The 25,607-nt window shown below is 40.2% G+C and overlaps 1 protein-coding gene across 1 annotated transcript; it reads left to right on the top strand.

Annotated features, from left to right (window-relative positions):
- Nucleotides 1-14,414: 14,414 nt before the first annotated feature.
- LOC124272624 (homeobox protein Hox-A7-like) lies at nucleotides 14,415-24,179 on the top strand. The gene is made up of 3 exons (XM_046707821.1): nucleotides 14,415-15,864; nucleotides 20,360-20,568; nucleotides 23,055-24,179. The coding sequence occupies exons 1-3, from the start codon at nucleotides 15,525-15,527 to the stop codon at nucleotides 23,454-23,456; spliced, it is 951 nt and encodes a 316-aa protein (XP_046563777.1). The 5' UTR covers nucleotides 14,415-15,524; the 3' UTR covers nucleotides 23,457-24,179.
- The last annotated feature ends 1,428 nt before the right edge of the window (nucleotides 24,180-25,607 follow it).

The raw sequence follows: 25,607 nt of genomic DNA, 5'->3' as shown, positions 1-25,607 counted from the left end.
AACACCGAACAACGTTGAAAAGGTGTACGACACAAAAGGGGGTGAAATTTACACGTGGTTACTTTTAGATAGCGTATTCTGTAGGTTACTATTCATGGTTACTTTTAGATAGCGTATTCTGTAGATTACTATTCATGGTTACTTTTAGATAGCGTATTCTGTAGATTACTATTCATACCTTGATATTCATACTCTGAATACGTCTTGGTTCCCATGGAGATATAGGTTGGAATTGGTCTTCAAGAACTCATGCTTGTAAAGGCGGCTAACGGGGCGGATGATCAGGCTCACTGACTTGGTTTATGCACATCATTGTTTCCCAGTTGTGTAGATGGTTGCTCGTGATATCAAACACTGGATTGTCTGGTCCAGACTTCATTATTTGAAGGTGGTGTTAAGCAAATGCAGGTGAAGGGAGAACAGTGCTATATTCTGCCCGAGAAGGTCAATTGGGCAAGATTGTAAAGTTAGTTTTTTAATAAAGTTTATATTAACCAGCTGCATACAAATACAAATAAAGAGTGACATTTACTGCATTGAAACACGTGTGAAAACAATTATAAGCTTAAGATAATTTTATATTTTCCTTGGTTATCTGGTGTTTAAAGAGTTTACTCCTGACACGAAACACCGGGTTCGAATCCTCATAGGTTTATTAGGGTGTTTGTTGGTGTCCCGTGGTGGTGTATTGCTCAAAACGGAGTACGGTGATTAATGACTATTCAGATTAATTTTACCATACGTTTGACCATTTGTTTAAATGGGCAGACTCTACAGGCGGTCAGCTCCGTAAATCCGACACCATACGTCAGAGCAGGTTCATTAAAACTTAACATGAAAAATCTTCATTAAAACTTAAGCAAGCAATAAATAGATCTCGTAAAAACACACCCTGTTTTACCGTAACCTTTAATACCTGTTCACACACTTCATCTCATAAAGGACGGCGGTGCTCTTGACCCGCGGCTCCGCCCCCTGACCTCAGTATCAAACCTGATTCTAATTACCTCCCCTTGCCATCCATGCTTAGTAATTTTCGCACCAGAGGGCCTCACAAAACAATTTCTGGTGGCATTTTGATGGCAGTGCAAATCTGAGAGGAACAGAAAGGCGTAACATGAGTTACCTAAAGGAGAATAGGGCAAGGGGTCTCCGCTTTCCTTGTGAGGGGCCAGTTGTCTTTGGCATTTTTACTGTTTCCCCCACTGTGTTGGCGGTTTGAAAGTATTAAATACATTCTCAACTCCTTGAAGACATACTTGGGTAAGAGGCCATGCCAAAATCATGGGTAACGTATCGTTTACGAAGCTTATTCTCGACGTGGGATAAACGGTTCAAATGCTGAGATGGAAGGCCGATCCAGAAGAAGGAAGGGCGCATGTGATGGACTTAAAGACATGGAATCTCTTCATAATGTGGCTATGAATATATTTTCTTTTCATCGTTTAGGTTCATGGAAAAAATAGTCATGTACACTGCATGACAGATTAGTTTCAGCGGCTGTTAATTCATTACATATTCAGAAACACATTCGTGTGTTTGATGCCCAAGCACGCTCTGATCCGCAGAAGGTGTGCATGTTTGAGATATCTTAAATGCTGCATTGCACCTTTAAAGTGTCCAGTAAAACATGAAATGGAAAATACACGACAATTACATTTATTTGGATGAAGTCAGTTTCCGGTTGCCATTCAAGTAATGGGAAAGAATGGGAAAACTATGAACTATTCAGTTGTTAACGTTCTCGTGAAGACTATGACTATTCGAAGCAGGCTGTTGAATCAGTCTAAGTATAATTTGACTCAGTATTATTCGTTACACTGTTATACTGAGTCTAACAAAACCTAGCAAAAGGTCGCGTCAGCTAACCATTGAGCGACCTATGACCGTCCAGTCAAATGCGTGACGGCCGAACTAATTTAACCAATCAGACAACGACTAATATTTAGGGTTCGGCGGGACTTACACAATGTTTTCTGTTCCCTGTTCACTGATCTCTGAACAAACCAGAATCCGCATAAAAATACAACAGATATTTGACCTGCAGTATATACGCTTATTGGATTGGTCAATTCAAAAGGTTAGCTGACGCGACCTTCTACTCGGGTTTGCTAGACTCAGTGTATAGCAGTGTAACGAATAATACTGAGCCTAAGTTTACTTAGACTGGCTGTTGAATTGGAGTGTGGGTGACAAGCAATCTGGTGCACGGCTGGCTGGTGTAGTGTGTCATCGTACGTACCAAACTCATAAATATAGGATGTTGATGAAACAAAGGTGAAGATCACTATTTATCACCGGAACATTCAGGATACCATAATGCACAAACATTTACGAAGATCCAGCTAGCAGGAGTAAAATCCATACACGTAGTTTTGTACAAGACGCTAGTAAAGGAGCCATGGCGTAAACATTGTAAATGATTGCGTGAACAAGTATGTTCAGGAAGAGTACATTCTCTGAAGCGCTATGCTCGCACTGTCAACAGGATCGTCGAAAGCAGTAAAGTACGGTTATGACGAACACAAAGGGATCACTCGTTACAACCGTAGTTCGTGGAACGGTTTCGAGTAAAATATTTAAAAAAAAACGTGGCCGGGAAAAACCCAGACAAACAACTGACTGACTGACTGAGTTTTAGTTTTACGCCGCTTTTAGCAATATTCCAGCAATATCACGGCGGGGGACATCAGAAATGGGCTTAACACATTGTGCCCATGTGGGGAATCGAACCCGGGTCTTCGGCGTGACGAGCCAACGCTTTAACCACTAGGCTACCCCACCGCCCCAAAACAAACAAAAAACAGAAACGAAACAAAAACCCATAAAAACAAACAAACAGTTCGTTATATCCGTCAGTTCGTTAGATGGGTGACTTCCATACTCACTGATGCTGAGGACAGCCTCCGAAGTCAGGTGGATACATGTTTATAGTCTCGAGACCCGTGAAGATCCGGGTTAGAATTGGTCTTTAGTAACCCATGCTTGTCGTAAAGAGGCGGCTAACGGGATCGGGTGGTCAGGCTCGCTGACTTGGTTGCAGCATGTCATTGTATCCCAAACGCGTAGATCGATGCTCATGCTGTTGAGCACTGGATTGTATGGTCCAGACTCGATTATTTACAGACCGACGCCATATAGCTGGCATATTGCCGAGTGCGGCGTCAATCAATCAATCAAGTCTCGCACACCACACTGACGCCGACCAAACCAGTTCATATTTTATTCCCTTACTACCGAGCGCCAGCCAACAAGTACTATCTGAGGTCTTCTGGCATGACAAGTCCCGGGATCGAACTACCGGACTCTCGCTCCCAAGACAGAAGCTCTACCCACTAGACCACGGTTGGGGTCTTTGCCTATAGGCAATAGACAATAGACAGCTTCCACGGCGACCCACACCACGCCCAGTACATGCCGTAGATTTTCTTAGCGTGTCCACAACTCGGTGAATACACGAAAATACCCTGGACGTGATTTTAGCCAAAAGGTCAAGGCCGCCGTGCAGAGTTGCGTCCCTTGGTGTTGGGGCTTTCCTGACGCTCGTGACTGGGTGAAATAGTAATGTAAATCCCAGTTCAAAACTCCCTAGCAACAGGATATGATAACTATAATGGCAACTAAGCGGGTTTTGGGAAGAATGAGCGAGTGAGTTTAGTTTCCTTTTACAGGCTTTTAGCAGTATTACGGCGGGGGACACCAGAAATGGGCTTCACACGTTGTAACCATGTGGGGAATCGAACCCGAGTCTTCGTCGTGACGAGCGAACGCTTTAACCACTAGGCTACCACACCGCCCCGGGAGGTGTGGAGCAAACGTTTGTTTAATCAGTTAGTATATTTTTAGCCATCTACTTAATTACTAACCGAGGACTGCTTTGCTTACAATAAGGAACTAGACTAACATCTAGTCTATGAAATGAACATATTTTACATTAAAAAAAAGTTCCTAAATTGTAATCATAAAATATAATGAAAAGGAGCCCAGAGACTTTCTTCATTTTCAGAGATAATGAAACTGTGGAAATCTAGACTTGCCACATACATGTATTCTAGACTTGCATGGGCTTTCTTGGATAAATTTGTTTAGGAACTGTATGACAGATTAAGTAAGGAACGTGCGCTTGTGTTAAGTTACCTGTATCAGAGGTACATAAGTGAAACGGTTTCTGCCTGCATAGATGTTTAATGACTTTATTTTTAATGAACAATCCATTTCTCATGCACATATCTCGAAATAGCAGCGTGTTAAATAAGTAAAAACACCTCATCATAATACACGCAGCCGTGAATAAGGCGAAACCATAGGCAGCAAACTGAAATCATTTTATCAAGTGTCGAAAGTCTAAAAACACCAGACAAAACAATGAAGCTTGAATTATCCAATAAAACCAGTGCAGCAAAAATTAATTCCCTGTTTTACCAAAGTAATCCTTGATTAAACTAGGCCGCTCTGTTCCAGCGTGTGTCTGCTGAAGTTGCGTGATACCATAGAGTTATATTCAATTATATCTTCATCAATCCTCAGACTGGTTGTCCTGAGGCGGCCGTAGTGCACGCAACCGGCCAAACTAAGTGCCGGCCTCTAGGGGGAGCCACTAGCCCTCTTCATGTCCCTCTATCGTGAGAAACGACCTAATTAAGCTCTTGTTTGAGCGGGAAGAAGACCAGACGAGAAGCCATTACAAAGCACGACGGCCATCTTTGTTATATCATCACGGAGTTATGTCCCTTAATTGGGCGTAAAAATACATCATGCCCTATTACCGCCTCTCATGGGAAATGTGTGCGCGCGGTGCACTATATACCTCTTGTGGTCTTTACGCCGGCGATACTTCGTTTAGCGATGTACACTATTGCAAGGGAAGAATCTAGCGTAGTTTAATACGCTGTGAACGATCTCAGGCCGTGGCTAAGCGTGTTATGTTTCCCCCGATCATTCATCTTGGCTCGATGCATTACGTAGCATGCGAAAATAGATCAAAGTGCCAGAGCGATTTATAAAGTGATATATCTAGAACGCATCACGAAACAGGGACATAATAATATTCGATCCAAACGACTTATACCGTTGGTAATATTAATTTATGCCTTTGATATGCTATGTCTCTGAACCTGATGCGAAATCTATTAGATAATATTTGATGGACTCTCCTGTCGGTTCTTTCCAAAGTGGATTTAGTACACAAAGAATGGTCAGTTAGGTTCGGTCCATACAAAAAAACATCAACTACTGGCAATTAAAGGAGCAGCTCATGTCCATTATCGGTCAGTCGTTTACCGGTTTTTGAGCTATGTATCTTTTAATAGACACAAGCCCAGAGTACAAGTGGTGTTTGAGGCTGAGCTACTTTTAATCAAATCCATGGATCATCCAAGCGTTTTCAGTGTTGTAAATGAGGTCTTAATTTGGTTATCCAGCGTTTTTGAAGAGCTTGATATAAAGAGATAGTCTTCCCTGGGAAGGAGGGGGCACGTTATGTGATTTCCCGCAATGCCTGAAGGCCTGTAACTAGATATGCGAAGGGCATCCCACTCACAGACTGTGTAAATCATGTAAAGCACGATCGCCAGACTTGGAGAATCATTGTAAATCTAATGCTTCATTTCTATCACAAGTTTTATCGTTTTAGTGATAAAGGATTGCTTCTATATGCCAGGCTACCATTTCGGCAGTTCCGTATACGATGTTAAGATGTTCTGTTTGAAAGAAGACCGCTGATTTCAATGGTCAGATGGTCTGGTTTGAAAGGCATTTCAATTGATTCAGTGCAGGTAACACATTAACCTTAAGTGCGTATTCAATGTAGTTTCGCTACATAAAAAAAGATGTTTTTATAATGCATGAAAACAACAACAACTCTTAACGACAGTCCATTTAGCACAACATCAGAGTCATATCTGCGCTTTGAGCATAATATCCAAGTATGGAAAAGCGCAATACAAATCCACTATTATTATTATATTATTATATAACTATTTTGTTAGAACATGTTTTAATGGACCTATATTTAACAGAGTACTTCAATATTATCTTGAGAATGAGATTTAATAAATATAACTTTACTGACTGACTGACTGAGTTTGGTTTTACGCCGCTTTTAGCAATATTCCAGCAACATCACGGCGGGGGACACCAAAAATATAACTTTAAGCGTGTGTGTTATATGTTAAGTATAATTTAATTAATATACGATACACCCTTACAAGAGGTCCCTCGCCGTGATATTGCTGGAATATTGCGAATATTGGAAGAGAGCGGCATAAAACCATATCCATTCACCATTATACTTCATATGCAGTGGCTTTAAAAACTATCATGACTATTAATTTGCAAATTTTTTAAAATAGGAACATGTATGCAATGGTCGTAAAATGTTCAGCTGTATGGGATCGTACAACCAAATCATATAGACACTGACCATTATGAGGAATATTTCATGCTTTCGTATTAGTTGAGGTATAAGCCAACCTGCCCGTTCACACGCTGATCATAGCGCTTCAATTTTTTGCCACCCCCTCATATCGACGTGACAAGGTGCACATGTAACGCACTTCTATCAACACATTATCGACAAACCACTAAGCAAAAACCTCAACCGACGATTAAAAGCATGTTATATATCACGTGCACCGTCGTATAATTATACCGTATATCTGTGCACGTGGCGGTCTGTCTGTAGATAGTCATGGTGTGATTGTCTCCCTTTAAATACACTCTAGTTTAAAATAAATTCCTATGCCCTCAGTGACACTGCTTAATTTAACTATCAAATGTACCTTATACCTCTTCCCCTTCGACCGTATCATCATCTTGGCGGTTAAAACAACTTGAATACATCTACTTAAAATTGACTCTTCTCGCCTCTGAGACGTAAATAAGGCATTACTGCTTGGCAGCAATACCCCTCGACGTAACACTACCGCGAAGATTCTGGTGATAACGTTACGACAACGCGAAACATCTCGCTTCCTGCTGCTTCCATGCAACGGGTCACGTGATCGTTGACCCCGAGACACGTGACCTAATGAATGATTGCTCTTGCCCCGTCAAAGCCAGTGTCTGCTCGGGTGGTCTTTAGGTGTAATCCGATTTCGTTTTAAAATCCAAATTTTAGAAGTCTCATTACCTTATCAGAAATGACAGATTTGAAATAAAACGGAACGGGAGTCAATGGTCGTCTAATAGGCCTAAAATATCCGCTAAGATTAGATAAGTAACGATGCATTCAAACATATGCAAGTATTACAGAAGGATGGGTTGTCTGAAGTTTTCTCAACAAGGGTGTGTCGTTTCATGATGGCATTTCCGGATATATTTCATCTCAGGAATGTATTTTTTTTGTCTGTTTATTATTTCTCTCTCATCTACACATATTGGTGATGAGGAAGAACTGAAAATTTATATGCTACAATTACATGACTTTGAACAGACAGATTTTCATTTTCCGGCAAAATGTAATCTGTTTTACCTTATTGTCTCTTCGTGAAGAGAGATAATATGACAAATCTACATACACTTTTTATTGGTCAGTCAGTGGTATGAAATCCTTTAAAAGAATCCCAAAGTTATAATAGACGATATTGTATTATTGAATGTGTTGATTCTGTCCTGACCCTGTTGATGTACACCTACATTTCAAAGATAATCCCAGGGAGCTGAGAAAAGAAATTGTGTGCACATTGCTCTATTTACCGGAGTCGTGGGTTCAAACCCGACTGATAAATTATAAGAGAGAGAATCCAACTCGGGAAGGTAATGCTGACCAGTTCTAGTGTTGTCATGTTGATACCATCCCTCCTTTAACGTCTTTTAGTGTGACGTCGCCCTCATGCTAGACCGGGGCGGTGGGGAAGCCTATAGCTAGTGGTTAAAGAGCTCGCTACTCACTCCGAAGACCTGGGTTCGATTCCCAACATGGTACAATGTGTGAAGCCCATTTCTGGTGTCTCCCGCCGTGATATTGCTGGAATATTGCTATAAGCGACGTAAAACCCAACTCACTCATGTAGTTAAGGTGAATGAGGTTTCGTTAGTACAACGGTACTCAAGATGTAATATCTACATAGATACATCTCCACTGGAATAGTTACATTAACACATTTAAAACAACCCAGCGTGTTGATGCTGCATAAAATGAATCTACCCGAGACGAGTAACCGGAAGTTGGCATCAGACATGGACGTTAAGTCATCCCTCCTACATCCTGACGCTAAAAGCAAGTATGGTTGTACATAATAGTTAAAAGAAAATATCAATTTGAGATACGTTAGACATATTTCCGTTTGTGATAACTAAATAACACACTTGCTTGTACGAATGCACATGGAAAGGTTTTGTAAAGGGCTCGGTAATGGACTGTTGTTGGAGGTATTATGTAATACTGTCATGCTCAACTGTCATTTGAAACACAATAATCTATTAGTGTTTTCTATAGGAGGTAGTAGGCTGATGTTGTATATATCGGGATATTAAGATGTTCCCAGTATAATTACACATAAGGGCAAGAGACCTTTTGCGTGTCACAAAATATCTGAAACTTGAACAGCCACTGCGTTGTGCTATGGTGGCTGCTGACTGGCTGAGTATGGTTTTGCGCCGTTTTTAGCAATATTCCAGCAATATCACGGCGGGGGACACCAGAAATGGGCTTCACAAGTTGTACCCATGTGGGGAATCGAACCCGGGCCTTCGGCGTGACGAGCGAACGCTTTAACCACTAGGCTACCCTACCGCCCCCGTGCTATGGTGGATGTGTCAGTTTAATGTCTATCTCAGGGATAAGGCGTTTACCACGTCGGTTGGTTGTATAACGCCGCACTCAGCAATATTCCAGCTATATGGCGGCGGTCTGTAAATAATCGAGTCTGGACCAGACAATCCAGTGATCAACAGCATGAGCATCGATCTACGCGTTTGGGATACGATGACATGTGTCAACCAAGTCAGGGAGCCTGACCACTCGATTCCGTTAGTCGCCTCTTGCGACAAGCATGGGTTGCTGAAGATCAGTTCTAACCCGGATCTTAACGGGTTTACAACAGTGGAGAAACCTTCCAGCATCGGTGTGGTACTGAAATTTTATTATGTCATTAAACAATCACAAGGACTCTGGTCTCCACGATTACGCTTCCAGGCTGTAATACTGAGCTCGACGGTTTCAATCAATACAGGGGCGGTGGGGTAGCCTCGTCACGCCGAATACCCGGGTTCGATTCCCACATGGTTGCAATGTGTGAAGCCCATTTCCGCTGTACCCCGCTGTAATATTGCTGGAATATTGCTGCGTAAAACCAACTTCACTCACTCACTCACTCACCAATATGGTAAGTGTCTGAGAACCACAAAGCAATCTTAGCGCTAGGACTGACCTAAGCCAATGCTAAAGTATGAGACTTAGGGTCACCTTAACACTAAAATCGCTTTGCAGAACTGGGCCCTGTTTCATTTCTGGCTCTCCTCTCACTTGAACCTGATATGTCGTCACGTGACCGGAATGCTGTTTAAGAGCGACGTTAAACCCAGTCTAACTGACTCCTTAGTTTGTCAGTAAATCACTTTCTGATCTCTTATACTGATGGCGATTTCTAAATATAAATATATCGAATTTGAGATATAAATACATTATACATTCACATTTGATCAAATGACACATAATTATGTCCCCGAATGTCCACTAGAAGAGAACTGAGTGAGTGAGTGAGTTCAGTTTTACGCCGCACTCAGCGATATTCCAGCTATATGGCGGCGCACTGTAAATGATCAAGTCTGGACCAGACAATCCAGTGATCAACAGCATGGACATCGATCTGCGCAATTGTGATACGATGACATGAGACAAGTCAGCGAGCCTGACCACCCGATCTCGTTAGTTGCCTCTTACGACAAGCATGGGTTACTGAAGATCAATTCTAACCCGGATCTTCACGGGTATCTAGAAGAGAAGCATGGAATGCTAGGGACCTAGCACTAGGGACCAAGGGAATATGTTCTCAACAACTTACCATTCGTCGCCCATCGCATTTTTTAGAATGTTGCAAGATGGACGTCATTCGTCAGTGACGCGAGTTGTGAGCGAATAATCACCTTCCTCATCATAGATTCAGTTGTGGACAAAAGGCGCATCGTCCGCATTACGCTGGTTACCACTGAAATTTATTATTCGAGAGGAAACACTTGATGGAGAAAAGAGCACACGTGCACGTAAAAAGTCACATTTGATTAGGCTGGTAAATAAACCAATGTCACGCCAAGTCTAATCTGATCATATGCATCACGTCCGTCGCCGCTTCAGTTCGCTTTTAAACTTACCAAGGGAGATAACTCTCATCGAATAACCCCATTTGGCTCACCCACTAAACGTTTTTATCTCATTGCTAAGTGGTATGAGTTGACAAGTTACAGCAATCGGGTTATTTAGATCGCATACAGATAAAATTTATACACTATCTTCCATAAAAGAGAAATGTGTTCAACGGGATAAGTTTTTGGAACCGAACATGATCCGTTTCCATGGAGATAAATGCATTCGCTTTTTTTCGTATTCTGTTTTCTGAGTAGGTAGATCTGTCTTGGAGTGGATATAAGCATAGCGTTTCCTTATTCGGCACAGCTGAGTTGCGTACCCTACCTCTGACAGGATACGGGAGTTGGGTTAGTTTAGATCCTTGGTAGACATACACGGGGGATTTCAATGATTGGCTTTACAAATTGAGCCCATGTAAGGAATCGAACCATCATATCCGGCGTGACGAGCAAACGTTTTAACTACTTGGTTTTAACTACCGCCTGCTGTGCAGCTGGGGTCATCTAGGTGGGTATAGCTATTACAAACAGCATACATTTTTGTCACATGAAACGAACACATCGTTCAAAATATTAATTGAGTATTTTTTCAGGATTAGATAATCACGTTCGATTTTTATATGCATGTTCCATTTTTTTTTAAACCAAAACGCTTTGAAGAATTAATATAATAATCTGCCGTACAAGAATCCAAACCTCCATCTAGTACATTAAATAGGAATGAAACATCGAATATACATCAACTACCGTGTTAACTAGATATTGACAACACGCGGTTCTCAGGTACACGATGTTGGATCTATAACGCTGACTACATCGGATCACACCACGTGACGTCGCCTGAAGTAGTAGTGTCGGTAGCTATGACACCGTGCCTGTAATTTCGCTCTTACTTATATTTAAATGAACCGACAGCGTTTAGATATCGGTCCTGATACCCAAACCTGGGAGAACAATATATATTATATTTAATCATATCTAATAAGTCGCGGAACGAGTATTTATCAGGGGAAACGAGTCAAAACTTGCTTTGTTAATTAAACGGTCGGAAGATCATTCTAGTCATTGTCAACCAATATTCGGAGGTCTTACGTAAAGTGGGTAAGTTTGCTGAATGGGAAATGAAATCGTGCACTTCGAGCGCAGGTGCAGCGTTAAGTCCTCCAATTGTTAATGAAACGTGATGATGTCTCCAATCACCTTTATCGATCATGCGTGTCATGACTGCACGAAAGTGATCTAAACATCTTTTTCACTCTCAGGCGTATATATGCGGACGTGTTTAATAAAGGTTATATATTCGGTGTTAATGTACAATATATATGCCTATCAAATCCATTGCATATTAAGAACATGGAACACCGCTAATCACGGACGTGAAATGTAAACTCATTTACTTCACCAATCATAAATTTCACTTTTGATTGAGAATACACATCAATAGAAATATTCATACATATTTAATTATACTTAAAAATCGTTTTAACTGTTGTGATTGAAGAATTCACAGGGCTCGGTCACAGTATGAACACATACAATATTGAACGCCGTATTCATTTTAACCTAAATCGCTTAAAATGGAAAAAGTAAACACCAACCCCAAAATCAAAATTTAAACTGCATTAAGAATGTTTAATTAAAAGATGCCAATGTTTACCTTAACCTTCCATAAAAAAGGACCTCGGAGTTAATCGCAAAATATAATAGATGACGATAAATTATCAAATCAAATAATTTCATCTTTTAATCAAAGACTGTGGGGCACTGTAGGAAATGTAATCTCTTCTTCTGTATCCTGGACGAAAAAAAAAACGTTATTGGAGCTTTAGACGGTTGGGGTGTTGACTGCTAGTCGCGAGAGAACAAATTGCACTCACAATTGAAGCAATAATGTTCAGTGCGCATCTCTAACCACTTAATTGCAGGCCCTCCGATATGGATGGAACGTTTGGCCCTAGGCGATTCTCTTATTGCAGGCTAGTATTGTCAATGTACTCGATAGAATTCCCCTAATCGCGCGGGACCAATTTTCGGCGAAAATGAAGATTTTCGTTTATCACGCTGTTTGCGGGGTCTCTTAATCGGTCTTCCAGAATTGATTATACCAGGATAATTGATATCTCGCCATAATATCGCTGAAATATAGCGAGGCTATCGGCTAATAAAGAAGTGCTTTAGAGAGCAAGGCCTCAGAGCGTTTCTCGTGATTTTCACTGAAGCTAGAATTATTGGATGAATCACTGCACGTGCGCCACGCGCCCGGAACAGCGCAAGAACGCGACATTTAGTGGACATTAAGATCGCCGTTCCTACTTTCATCATTTGATGTGTGCACAAAACGAATTGTATTCTCGTAATATAAATGTCAATATGTTTTGAACAAAGTTCTTGGTTCGTTAATTTGCAGTGATAGTCAGCCCCAACTTGAGCCATTAGCAAAAGTCTTTTAAATGTATTTTGCTATTGATGATCGGAGGGGAATTTAAGAGGCGGAACACTCGTTACGGGCGCTGTATTAAACATTCTGCCACGACGTACCCCCCGGGGCTATTTGTGAACTGTTCAAGCCAGCGTCGGGCTCGGTGAGATATCACCATCGTTCACATATACCTCAGATATTTCGCTCAACGTCAGTGCTTTGTTAGGAGATCCATTATCTGAAATGTTCTTTGTTGGAACTCTCGGAGTGAGGTCATTGTTATCACACAACATACAAACTGTCAACATGTATGATTTCAAATTCGGAATCATGATATATTTGTAGGTGGTTAACGTGTATTTAAATAAAACTCAATCATATCAACATTTTTAGATCCAGTGAAGCGTTTCGAGATTTCCAGCGAACCGAATCGTCATCGACAATGCCTTTGGAATTCCTTAGCAGCTGTTTCCATTATGACCGTCTAAAGGATATGACACTGAATATCATATAGGATAACAAGTGCTTTATTATACATATACAATGTTCCAGTGCTTTGTGTCTTTCATTGGTCACAGGATGAAACGCAATCGAAAAGAAATTCTTAAAATATCGTGTTCACTCTTTTGTTCATGAATTGCCGAATAAAGTAAATGTAATTACTATTCATATTAGACAATTTCAATTTGATTTGATAAAAATATAGTGGCTTCCTGTAAATTATGTGTTTTTAATAATTTGAAACAGGCAGAAATCATTTTAGAATTTCCTGCTGAAAACATCTCCCATTGTGAATTATGTCACAGAAAACTGAGATATTAAGTCCAGAACACTGCCTTAAGCAGATCCTGATTATAGAGGACGTTGTAAGGAAGATGGTAGTGTAAGGATATAATTGAATTCGTTTCAGATAAACTGTACTTAGTTCTCTCTTTCACGACACCCAGCTCTCTAACGACCGATCGCTAAACACGCCAAACAATGTTTTGGGGTCCTCTCTTCGACGGCTATCGTTGAGGTTGTATTTTGATTGCTAGCTCACTTGACAAGACGAGATTCCGTGAATTATCCGCCTATCCCCAAGGGAGCCGCAATCTCGTATGGCGCTAGTTAGGCCGCGAAAACTCAATTTTTACCGGCGCGAGGACTATTAGCAGCTCGCGTCCACTTCGTCAAAACCAGACAAACCGCTGAAAACAAACGCAGAAATTGGTATTTAAACAGGCCTGCAATCATAAATAGCTTTATTGAAAAGCCGTAATAAAGGACGCGACGCTAGGCCATTCCCTGTATCATCTGGGTAAAGTTGCGATATACAATCTGCCTGTTCAATTGCAAACGGTTAGAGATAGCTCTTAGCCATGCAAGATAGCGTTGTCATCGGTACGATGGCGGGAAACCCACTCTCAGTTTAATGATACCAATATTCTCGCTGTCAAGGAGACCCACAGCCCTCTTGACACCTCGGCTACCAATATTTGCTTATCACGACCGAAGGAGAGCCATTAATTTTTCGAGTGACACAGCTTTGCGATTGTATAGGGAAGGGGACTATCCTTCGCCCACCCTCCCTGCCCCGCGCGCCTATTAGCGTTAGCCCGGATCATGATTGATACAAGCTGCTCTGTAATATTGGCTGGGTCCATGTTTCAGCTTCATTTAATCGCTAATAGATTTATACACCGCACGATATGCCTCTTTCATTTCGTCTATTATTCATTCGATCGTTACATTGATCTTCCCAACGGGGCAAATAATTCCTACCAAATTGAAGAGCATTTGCAACGACCCGCATGTCTCCAGCGTTAAAAACCTCGTCAGACGCCGAAGTCTTATCACTTTCCGAGGGTGAGGGGCTAGGGAGGGACGCAACCTCTGTCAGAGTAGCGGTCAGGCAGCCCCCATCGCAGACAGACGCTCGGCGAGAGAGCGTGTATTGAGAGCAAGTTGTGTGGAAAATATTACTGATATTTACATCGATGCTGATTGCAATGGACCTTTTGTCACAATAGTGACAGCTCTTTGATTTGATGGGAGATATAGTTTATGACATATGAAGAGACTGTGAAACAGTCGAGGAACTGTCATTCAACGACTTTTAATCCTCTTCACTTGACAGAGGTGTTCGTTTCAGTGAAATAGACATTTGAGGATTTAAAGAGCCGGGTTGAGAAGTGAGCCAATCAACTTCAGTACCAGATTGGAATTTACAAGTTTTCGGATCAATTGACGCAATGAGAACAGCTATTGACAGGCGATCGCTTCTATAAACATATACCCGTGTTATTAGCACCGGGGAAATCGACGGCAATAAACTATTGTCATTAACTGCGCTTGTCATTAGCAGCAATTACCACGGTGATGACAAAGACAATGGGCGATCAGCTGACTGCAGGTTGGTAAACAGTCGCTAATTATGCAATAACCCGGAAATACTCCTCCCATCGACCTCGTGGAGATTAAAGCGGATTAGCTCAAAGAGGCGGGGCATTTGGTTCTTCTCGGCAGTGCTTATCACACCACTAGCGCTCTTAACCCTAAACGTCTTGAGTTTGTTTATCATTTTGTGGAGAGACTCTCATTGGAGATACTTGAAGTGGCTTACTAATTGTTTTTAAAACTTACCTGAGAAGGGTGCAGGTTTCGTACGGACTTGGAACATGTTCAAGTGACATTGCAGTAATTAACTCGAAGTGCTTACCGGAATTTGAGAACCGGAGGACCTCTTAAAGACTTTGAAACCTCGTGATTTGTGTTGGACTAGATTTCATTCGGGTGTGATCTGTGAAGGGACTTCATAATGTATTGCACTATGGAACCACAGGCGCTAGCGTCTTACCCGGTAATATTCAACGGTAATAAGTTGTATACCACCCCCAGGACTTGGCACCCCCACATCTACGAGAAACCACCCAGGCAGCCTACGTCTTTCTTCATAGCAGATATCCTGGGTCTGAGGGAGGAGAGGGGGAGCATGTGTTCTACCAGCCCTGGGGGTCTGTCTCCAGCCTCACCCCTCGACCAGCTGTCCAGGCACCGCATCAGCCCCACCCTGAACCGCACCCCTGACAGTGAAGATGAAGAGAGTCGTCACCGTGGGGACATGAGTGACCGTCTTTCGTCAAGTTCCCCGAAAACAGGTAAGTGTTTCAATTGATTATGTATAGTATTCAGCACAGATTTAATGTAAATGTCGATGATATTATTTGTTTTATATATTTTTAATGGCAACAGGCGCATTAAGGATTGGGAATCACGTCACGTTGTTCGATAACACTATCACCGGAACGTGATAGCTATGTAATGTTTATTTTTATTGAATAATGGTATTTGCCAGTCATCGAGACGGGTTAAATTCTCGTTATTTTCAACTAGTTCAGTTATGTGGAATGGATGCTCCTTTGGCAAAAAACGGAATCCACTTTCATGAAACATAAATTCAATTTAATCACAAATTAACTGTTCTGTACTTGAATTAAAAACAAACAAAATAAGTATTTGATAAACATCCTATAATTAATCCTAGTTCTACATCGTTTTCTCGGTTTTTCTTAATATCGTTGCATTCAATTAATTTGATAATTACGTGTATGTTACGCAACAACAGGTGCGTGCTGTGAAATAGGCACCACTTGAGTCGCGAGTTGCCAGTTAACTGCAAGTGTCACATGCATAAATTGACATTATTCGTGACCACGTGCGTGTAATAAATAAACAAGCGGCGCATGTTATCTCTAAACCATATCCAAAATAAGGTTAATCAGCGATTTAGACAAGGGGTGGGAATTACACTGATAACAACAAGTTGTTTATTACATATGTTTTTTCAAACGCAAGACGTGCTCTACAATGACTCATACAAGTTGGATTTAATTTGTAATCTGAAGTGTCGACTTGACAAAAAAGGGTTTTGTGTTTATCAACATTTTTAGCTTTCACTCTGTGTGCCGAGTTAAGAGAGCTGAGTAAAATCGTGGTATTTTCATCACATAATGGTACAAATCAAATATAAATACCATGAGTGAATAATCACTTGGTCATTAGATCTCCGTAAGTAGACGATACTTAGCTTTGTTAGCAAGGGTATATTTTATTGTTCACGTAGAAAAACATACTATCTGATTTTTCAAAGTATTTTTGCAATCAGAGAGCAACTATGGTTTTACTGACTCGATCGGCCTGTTCAGATTACACATTATGCATATCAGTAACGTCTTTCATATCAGTCAGTAAAACATTTCCCCATTATATTGTGCTTGGTAAGCTTGTGAATATATATACTGGTACTTTAACATTAACATACGGAGAAAGGTATGTTTTATATGTGTACCATCAAACCAAGAATAATGGGTATATGTTGCAGGTATGTGACATAACTTAGCTGAAGGTGGGGATGGAGGGGGTGTTTGTCTAACCTATGTTTTATATGCGCTGTGTGCATTTTTGCATAGTAATTAGGTGGCTATGCCAGGTTATGCTATAGGTGCAAACACTGTATTCCATTCAAAGGATATTTGTCCAAGTGTTTGCCTAAGAAACGTAATTACGATTGAAGTGACTTCATGTATTTTCTAACATTTAATTTGAGAATTACCAAACTGAAAGTCAATTTTGGACTCATTTTAAATCATTACACTGAGGAATGGAAATACATACTGTACTTGAAAACCCAGTACATCTTTCGTGTTGCTGTCTCCGCTATTGATAAAAACCATAATACGTGTAGAAAATATAACTTAGTTGTCCATTATGCGATGGTCTGAGGGATTCGGGCTGAACTGAAAGAGCCCGGTCGTGCCCCACTCTGGGCACTTAACAGCACTTACTGTTGTTTATTACAGATGTGTATTAGCCTCGACGTCACTTAACCCTAGTAAGCCCCGGAGTTAATTGTCATTTCCCTCGGATTACTCGGCCAATGATCATATGACAACATCAATCGCATTAGTGTGTCAGTTGTAATTCATCGTCTATCCCTGAACAATTATACAACGATATGCTAAAGGTGACACATTTATTGCGATGACGCTGGGAGAAGAAAAATCCTTTTCCCCTCCTGGTCTTTCAAAGCCTTTATCTTTTTTCTGTTCTGCCCTCTGGCATCCTCGACCCGAAGTAATGATTAGGCGATCGAGAGAGAAAAGGATGGCGTTAATTGTTGTTAATTGCTATCCACAAGCCTCGTTTATCGTAGTGACACTGATTGTCTGATGGTCTTTGTCCTTGGTACTACGTCATTTGTCTGTTGACAATCATCTCACCCGCGACACAATAGTGATGTGGGTCTATGAGTGAAATCATTAGAGTTTATATGGCGAGTGACTTAGGGATGGTCATTTATTGTCTCTACGCTTTGTGGAATCTGTCAATTGAAACTCTGTCTTTCTACGAAGAAGAGAAGCATCTCATTGTGTTGTTTAGCCAACATTTCGGTGCATATGATATGTACACAATCATATAGAAACTGTTAACAATTAGTAAATCTTCGACGCGATACCGTTTTGTAAGAAACGCATTTGTAAAAAAGAAACTTTGTTGATCAATATCGTACCTGATTGAACTATTTCTTTCTGAAATATTTGTTTTCTTTACTACGTGGTTTACTTCTTTTTTAAAAACAAACGTGTGTTTTTCTAGTATTTGTTCTCTGCTCTTTGCATTTGACAAACATCAATTATGTTTCTGACAAAAAATACCCATCGCAGCGTGTCATCGGATGATTTAGTTTCAAATATTATCAACTCAACTAAAACAATATTTAATGTAAAATTTACTTTTGAAAAACATATTTTGAGACTTCGTTATTGGTCCTCACTGTCAACGTATTCGAATATGCTTTAATGCACACATTAAATACTTTTTATAAAAGGCATGATTGGGTGTGAACTACCAGGACGCGTGGCGGGAGTTTGTTTGCGTTATGTATACTCATAAATAATGTCCCCGACAGAGAGAAAATATTTTCATAAGGTTTTTTTATCACTTAAAATAAATATTAACATATTTCATTACTCATATTACTTAAACAGTGTCTCCACAATGACATGTGATAACATGCTATTTGGTGTGTCAATGCAAGAAGCTGTCGATAGTCAATAGAGCTTTTTTCCGTCATTTGTCATCTAACTTCTAACACAACATTATGTCAATATTATCACAGCAAACTAGAAACCGTCCGCACAACAAAAACTGGAGTTAAAGAGAATAATTGTTAACCAGTTGTAACTGCACTTGCGCCCAGTGTTAAGTGTGTCACATTCCACATCTCCCGGGAACATGTTCTTATATATACTTGTTTCTTTACTCATTTATATTTTTCAAATGTTGAGAATGAATTTAATGGATTCATTTTAAAACAAAGATGGAAATAATTGAATAATACCATTTCCACAGGTACAATAATACCCGCAAAAGCTAAGTCGATGGCATTTGACAATCTGACATCATTGACACTGATGCGTCGAAGTAGGCCAATGTTCTCATACTTTGAGCGTTAAACCCTTTGAAATAACATTTGGATCAAAGAACATTTTAGCAAGAATCATATGAACGTCTGTATATCAAAGTTGTGAAATATGGACGACAAGAACCAGAAGCTGCTTGACATAAAGCTTTAAGTCGACAACCTGAAAGTTGAAGTCTTCATTCAAATCTCTTAATCTTTATAGATAGCAATATGACACACATGATGCGGTCACACTTGTCTCCTATATTTTTAGTTCAGGTGGGTAAATGAGTTGAAGGTAATTGGCTATTCATTGGTTTTTGAACGGTATCCTGTCAGCGATATTCCCGAAGTTAAACTTCTTGGCCAAATTACTTTGTTTTTTAATTTACCAATTCTAGCAAAAATACCGATTTATATGTATTAAAGAAACATATATAAGACAAGAACGGAAGCACTGTCAGTGTTCTTAGGGATGCCTCTTGTGTAAACGTTTTGCTCCCAAATCTCTCATTGTTGTATAGGCGGTACAATGGAACTCCAGCATTTCAAACAGTGTTTCCGCATTAAATTTCAGATGATGTTTGCTTTTATTTTTGAAACAATTTGCCCTCACATGTTGACAACGAGACGCGTGGCAAACAATTGTTGCAAACAGGGTTGGGGTTTTCTTTCGAAAGGTACACATTCTGGTATTCTGCTAATGAAGTGTAATCTTAAATATAACACTTGTGTCACATGACCACTTCAGAACACTCGTTGCCCTTTTCAAGCGTAAAAAACTTTAATATTTGATGAAAATAGTGTGAGAGTAGGTACAAGTATTACTATTCCGGCGGAATGGATATCGATGTATTATACTGACTGACTGACTGAGTTTGGTTTTACGCCGCTTTTAGCAATATTCCAGCAATATCACGGCGGGGGGACACCAGAAATGGGCTTAACACATTGTGCCCATGTGGGGAATCGAACCCGGGTCTTCGGCGTGACGAGCCAACGCTTTAACCACTAGGCTACCCCACCGCCCCGATGTATTATAAATACTACTAGTACATGTAAAAGAACACTTGAAGTGTACCAAAGTAATAACTTAATTGACGACCTCCTCCTTTCCATATGGCACCAGGCAATATGGATACAACTTTGTATATTGTACTATAAGTTTGCACGTTGATTCTGTGTTCCAGGCGATGGTTCTCAGAGCGAAAAGAGGAAGAAATCCGGCGATGAAAGCGACGACAAAGACAGCGGACAACCTCAGAAGAAGAAGAAAGCGAGGACGACATTCACAGGACGCCAGATATTTGAGCTAGAGAAGCAGTTTGAGCAGAAGAAGTACTTATCCTCAGCCGAAAGAGCAGAAATGGCAACGTTACTGAATGTTACAGAAACACAGGTATGAAAAACGAATTAGATGCTTGATTACACCTTTATTTTTAACACCTGTGTTGCATCAACTATCATAAGATCATTCAAACAAGTTTACGAAAGTCAATATTCAAATGGTTTTCACTTTGTCAGTACTAAAGGTTATAACCAATTAAATCCATTACGTTTAAAGTTTACACAATTGATAGAGACCATCAGACATAATAGAATGCTGCAACAGCTTACATGTAAAGAATGTTCCAAATCTTAGTTCTAAGTCTATCTTATTTTAATGAATACGTTAACATCAATTCTGTGAATCGTGTTAGAAACGCAGGCAGATTTGTTGATTTTCAACAAATAGGTTTTGCCATATTAATATTTTTCCGAATTGTCCAGAACAAAAACATTAATTAGAATTATTTTTTCGCCATCGCGTAAACAATGAAAGAGATTAATGATTATTGAATAAAGCGCCCGCGGCTCATATTTCGACACGCGTTCAGCGATTATCAATTGGATAAAACATTTTAGATCAGAGAGTCAAGCTTTGACACTTAGCCAGCAGATGGATAGGCACTGCGGGACCGGTGTCACGTGGTCTCGCGGGACCAGTCATTGTCAAATGCCACAATAAATCCACGTGGCTCCTTACAGCGACATCTCCATTGAGATTAATTAGGCTAATCTTACGACGGTTTAATGAGGAAATAAACGAACGATTGGGGGCTTTGTCTATGACACAAACAGTTAAGCAAAACATTGCACTGTCATGATTATCTTAACTCAGAACAGCTCCCTGAGTGATGCGATTCTATTGAAACCGGACCAATTTAATCGCATCTTTGTTATTCACTGCAAAATAGTCCAAACACTACCCACTTAAGTGACAAATATTTATTTTGATATAGGAAATGTAGATTCGTTGACTTTTCTTAATTATATTTAGCTGTACATTTTGTGTCACATAAACATGTGCAATAAGAACATAAATCAAGATCTTGAAATTGGTCAACGACCGATGAACCCCGTTATTTCCCGTCCCTCATATCGTCTAACCCTCCCATTACAATTTCAGACAAAGCCATATAACCCCCAGTTTTGAAAAGATCGCCTGAGGGAAATTGTTGAAAAATACGACAGATGACTTGCAGAACATTTTTGTCATGACTTGTGGTTAATAAATGTAGCGAAACCTCCTAAATCCGACTGCTATAGCTATAGGCAGAGTGCACTGTACCGATTCCGATTCACAAACGCATGCAAAGACAAGGCAATTATTCGCCTTCTAAAACACGGGAACATTTGGTACAAAATAGGGAATTGCATCGGAAATCACTTTGATCACTGACGGGGACAATTTGTCAAACACTAAACGTTTTGAAAGCCTACCAAGGCACTGAATATTGAATCAATAAACTTTTGAGGCAGAGTCACAGGCTTGTCTTTAAAACATACATGTATATGACCCAGTAAAGTATCGCTGAAGGATACAGAAGACTATGTTCCCATATCCAAACATTGCTCCAGAATGACAGCGACCATAATACTGTACCATTGTGTATTCCATGGCTACTGCACATAAAACAAAGCGCAATTAAATAATTAATTAATCACGTTATCTTAAGGGTATTGCCAGCGTTCATGTCAGTTATGTCACCGCTGTAAATACCTCTGGACAGTTTGACATCATTAAACATTAATTGCTCGTAATTTACAGCAATAAATTTCGGGTATACACGGTCCGATAAGATTACTATTCGATCCTGGGCTATATGACTACTTTAAATTAGCACACTAACATCGTAATAAACGAAATGCTATCTAAAGTAAGGATTACAAGCAATATATAATTGAGAAATGATATCTTAATTAAGGATTACAAGCTGTTAAATTAGAAACAATGATTTTCGTGTCTGTTCTTTGTTGGCGAGGAAACTGGGGGTTTTAGATGGTAAAGCGTTTTCTTGTAACGCAAAATACTCGGGTTTGATGGGTACTGTTTTATGTGAACCCACGCGACACCTCCCGCTATGATATGGCTGGGATTATGCGGCGTGACAGTATATTCACTCACACAAACTGTTGTCCTGTCTGCTTTCGAGTTATTTTTGTATCGGGTTTCGTGGTATTTAAACATACAACAGCGTCTTACCTCGAGTCAAATAACGTACTTAAATATGTTTCAAGTCGCTACCACAGATACATGGGTTATGTTCGGCCGCGATGTGTTTCCTAAATCTCTGAAGGACGGGGCAATTAGTAGCGTTTGCAAAACAGTATGGCAGCCATCTGCTGTTTAGGTTTTCTCAATGCTGATGGCGTGCTAATAGCTTTTCACGTTTGGTGTCAATGCCATGTTGACGTACTTAGGAAAAGAAACCTGTTTTGTTAATTCGGTGTTAAAAGATATCATTTGTTGGGTGTTTGAGCTCTAAGGAGTGTTTTCCCCCATCTTCGCAGTGTTTGGAAAACTGTGAGAGACCTTCTAACCAAACATTTCTTTCTCTTCAGGTGAAGATTTGGTTCCAGAACAGAAGAACAAAATGGAAGAAACAGGAAAATATATCGAGTGCCGAGGCGGCTGAACATAAACTGAACGCGGAGAAAAACTTGTTGAAGAACATGAAATGTAAGAAGGTTACGGATAAAGACGAAAGCATCGGAGATGAAATTCAAGATGGCGACCGTTTGACCAAGACAGAATCAGACTCATTGTCGGCATCCGATGTCGTTGATGGCCGTGTGCAAAATTTAGACAGTTCAGCTTCAAATTGTGAGTCAGATCCAAAAGTGTTAAATCTTTCGTCACCTGAAGAAGAAAAGACAATTAAAGTTGAAGAAACGACAGAAATGAACTTGGACCATGTCCCGGTGTTGCCTTGTTATGACGTGGTGGCGGTGACGGCCCAGTGACCCTGACCTTGCCCGGCTTTGATAAGGGTAAACAACGATATTTCACATCTGAAACATACGTTTTTCCATATGGTCGAGATTGGTGCAAGCAAGCTCATTTCACTGCACATATGACTGCGAACTTAACGCTGTGTGACGTGGACTTGCTACTTTCCAAGACGTCGTGTACAACAGCGTTCTTATGTCATTATTATGTCGAGAGGTATTACAAAGACTTTGAACACTATCACATCTCTTGGTCGTATTGGTGCCAGTTATTATTATGGTGTTGTGAATGTATTATCACTATTATTATCACTTAAGGGTGCAGTTTAAGTCTTAACGTTTATTGCAGACAATCAGGAGCATGATAACCGTATTTGAGGAGGAGGCGGGGTAGTCCTGTGGTGATGGCACAGACACACCAAACTCTGGTTCGATTCCACATAGACATTTCCCCACCAGAATATGGATGAAATAAACGGATTGGCGTTAAACTCAAATCCAAATGCGACATGCTTTCTTCTAAATAACGCATTCTCATTAAAGTACTACTCAACGGCGTAAAATACGCTCCCCACTTACGAACACGTAACAACGCAATATATACTACTCAAATAGTTAAGGACAACACATTTGTTTCATATTACTGTAGCGTCAGTCGTTGTGTGAGAGGCTAGTTAAAGTAATTTGAAATACTTGATTGTCTGTAACCTCTTTGAGTATTAAGTCAAACGTGCAAAATGACAAAAAGTTAAGGACAACACATTTGTTTCATATTACTAGAGCATCTGTCGTTGTGTGAGAGACTAGTTAAAGTAATTTGAAATTCTTGATTGTCTGTAACCTCTGATTATTAATTCAAAAGTGCAAACTGTACAATATTTTACTCTAGCTGCACATGAAGCACAGCTAGAAGAACATTTGTAAAGCGATCCTGAATGTACTCAGACGTTCTTCCTTTCTACTCATTGATTAATCGGGTTCAAATCTATGAATTCCCAACTTAAAGTACGAAGGCATTGAGGCGACTGATTCGGTCAATTACAAATCAAAGTTTTAATGATTGCGTCTCAATGATTGGAATAGCTTCACCGTAGATGAACTCTAAACGTACAGCACAATACTGATTTATTGTGATTGTCAATATATGTTCCCCATGACTGTAAGCAACTGTTGTATTTCATTCCAATGTTCACGTGCTGGATTCCAGTCAAGCGCAACATGACACTCGTATTGTTGTTTCTGATAATGCACACCATCGTCAGCTATCACCACACCCTGTGTAGACTTGGAGGTCAATAAATATCCTTTTATAATTACTCGCGATTCGATCTGTTATTTTTTGTATCGATTTTGTTTCCGGTCATCGATAAGAGCGTACCCCGGGGCCTCGTGTTTTCGTCCGGCCATAGGGGGATCGATAACCGAACAAGTTGTATTTTGTTGCTTAAACAGAGTACTTACACACACTGGTTATCAGTGGTAATCGGCCGAATGATTGGAGCGTTTTATTTGACGGGTATAGAGATCTTGAATATATTTACCAGTTTTAGATTTGCTACAGCTTTGCCATTTGCCATTATTGCTCAAATAAGGATTGCTAAATTCATTGTTATAGATAGTATGTCGTTGCTAAGGAACTCTTCGTAAACAAATCGAATTATTAAGTTTGGTCATCTTTACTTATGACATTCGTTAAAATTTGTTAATATTGCCTTACACAACGAGCACCGTGCATTTTCACTTTTAATCGATGCATCCAACACAGTTTGAAAAAATGATGACGTGTTCGTGAACCAGATTGCTCGTTCATGGCCGTACAGTGATTAGTGATTCATTGCGTACACTGGTAAATCATCCCATACACAGATTACCCACCCGAACATTGACGTACCATCATCTACACGAAAGAAACAAAGCGCTAGGACAGTCATAAGTCTGTGTTAAAGTATGGGAGTTGCGATCACCTTAGCGCTACGACCACTTTGCGAAAACGGGCACAGTGTATTAATCAAACACCAACATATATTAATGAACTAATCGTATATGTTAGTGAACCATCCCCGTCTCTTGATGAATCCCCTGTACTGATGAACCATCAGCCCTGAAGCCCATTGTTTGTTGTTTAACGCCACACTCAGCAATATTCCAGCTAAAGTGATCAACAGC

This window comes from Haliotis rubra, unplaced genomic scaffold (assembly GCF_003918875.1).
Source record: "Haliotis rubra isolate DU_JTF1 unplaced genomic scaffold, ASM391887v1 Scf171, whole genome shotgun sequence".
In the NCBI taxonomy this organism is placed as follows: Eukaryota; Metazoa; Mollusca; class Gastropoda; order Lepetellida; family Haliotidae; genus Haliotis; species Haliotis rubra.
The sequence above is the reverse complement of the archived record's forward strand: the minus strand, read 5'-3'. Positions and strand labels throughout refer to the sequence as shown.

What these genes read in the sequence shown, in the direction of transcription:
- LOC124272624 (XM_046707821.1), top strand. Translation starts at nt 15,525, where the DNA reads ATGTATTGCACTATGGAACCACAGGCGCTAGCGTCTTACCCGGTAATA. An exon ending in GTCAAGTTCCCCGAAAACAG is followed by an intron (nt 15,865 to 20,359) that starts GTAAGTGTTTCA and finishes TCTGTGTTCCAG; the next exon opens with GCGATGGTTCTCAGAGCGAA. An exon ending in TGAATGTTACAGAAACACAG is followed by an intron (nt 20,569 to 23,054) that starts GTATGAAAAACG and finishes CTTTCTCTTCAG; the next exon opens with GTGAAGATTTGGTTCCAGAA.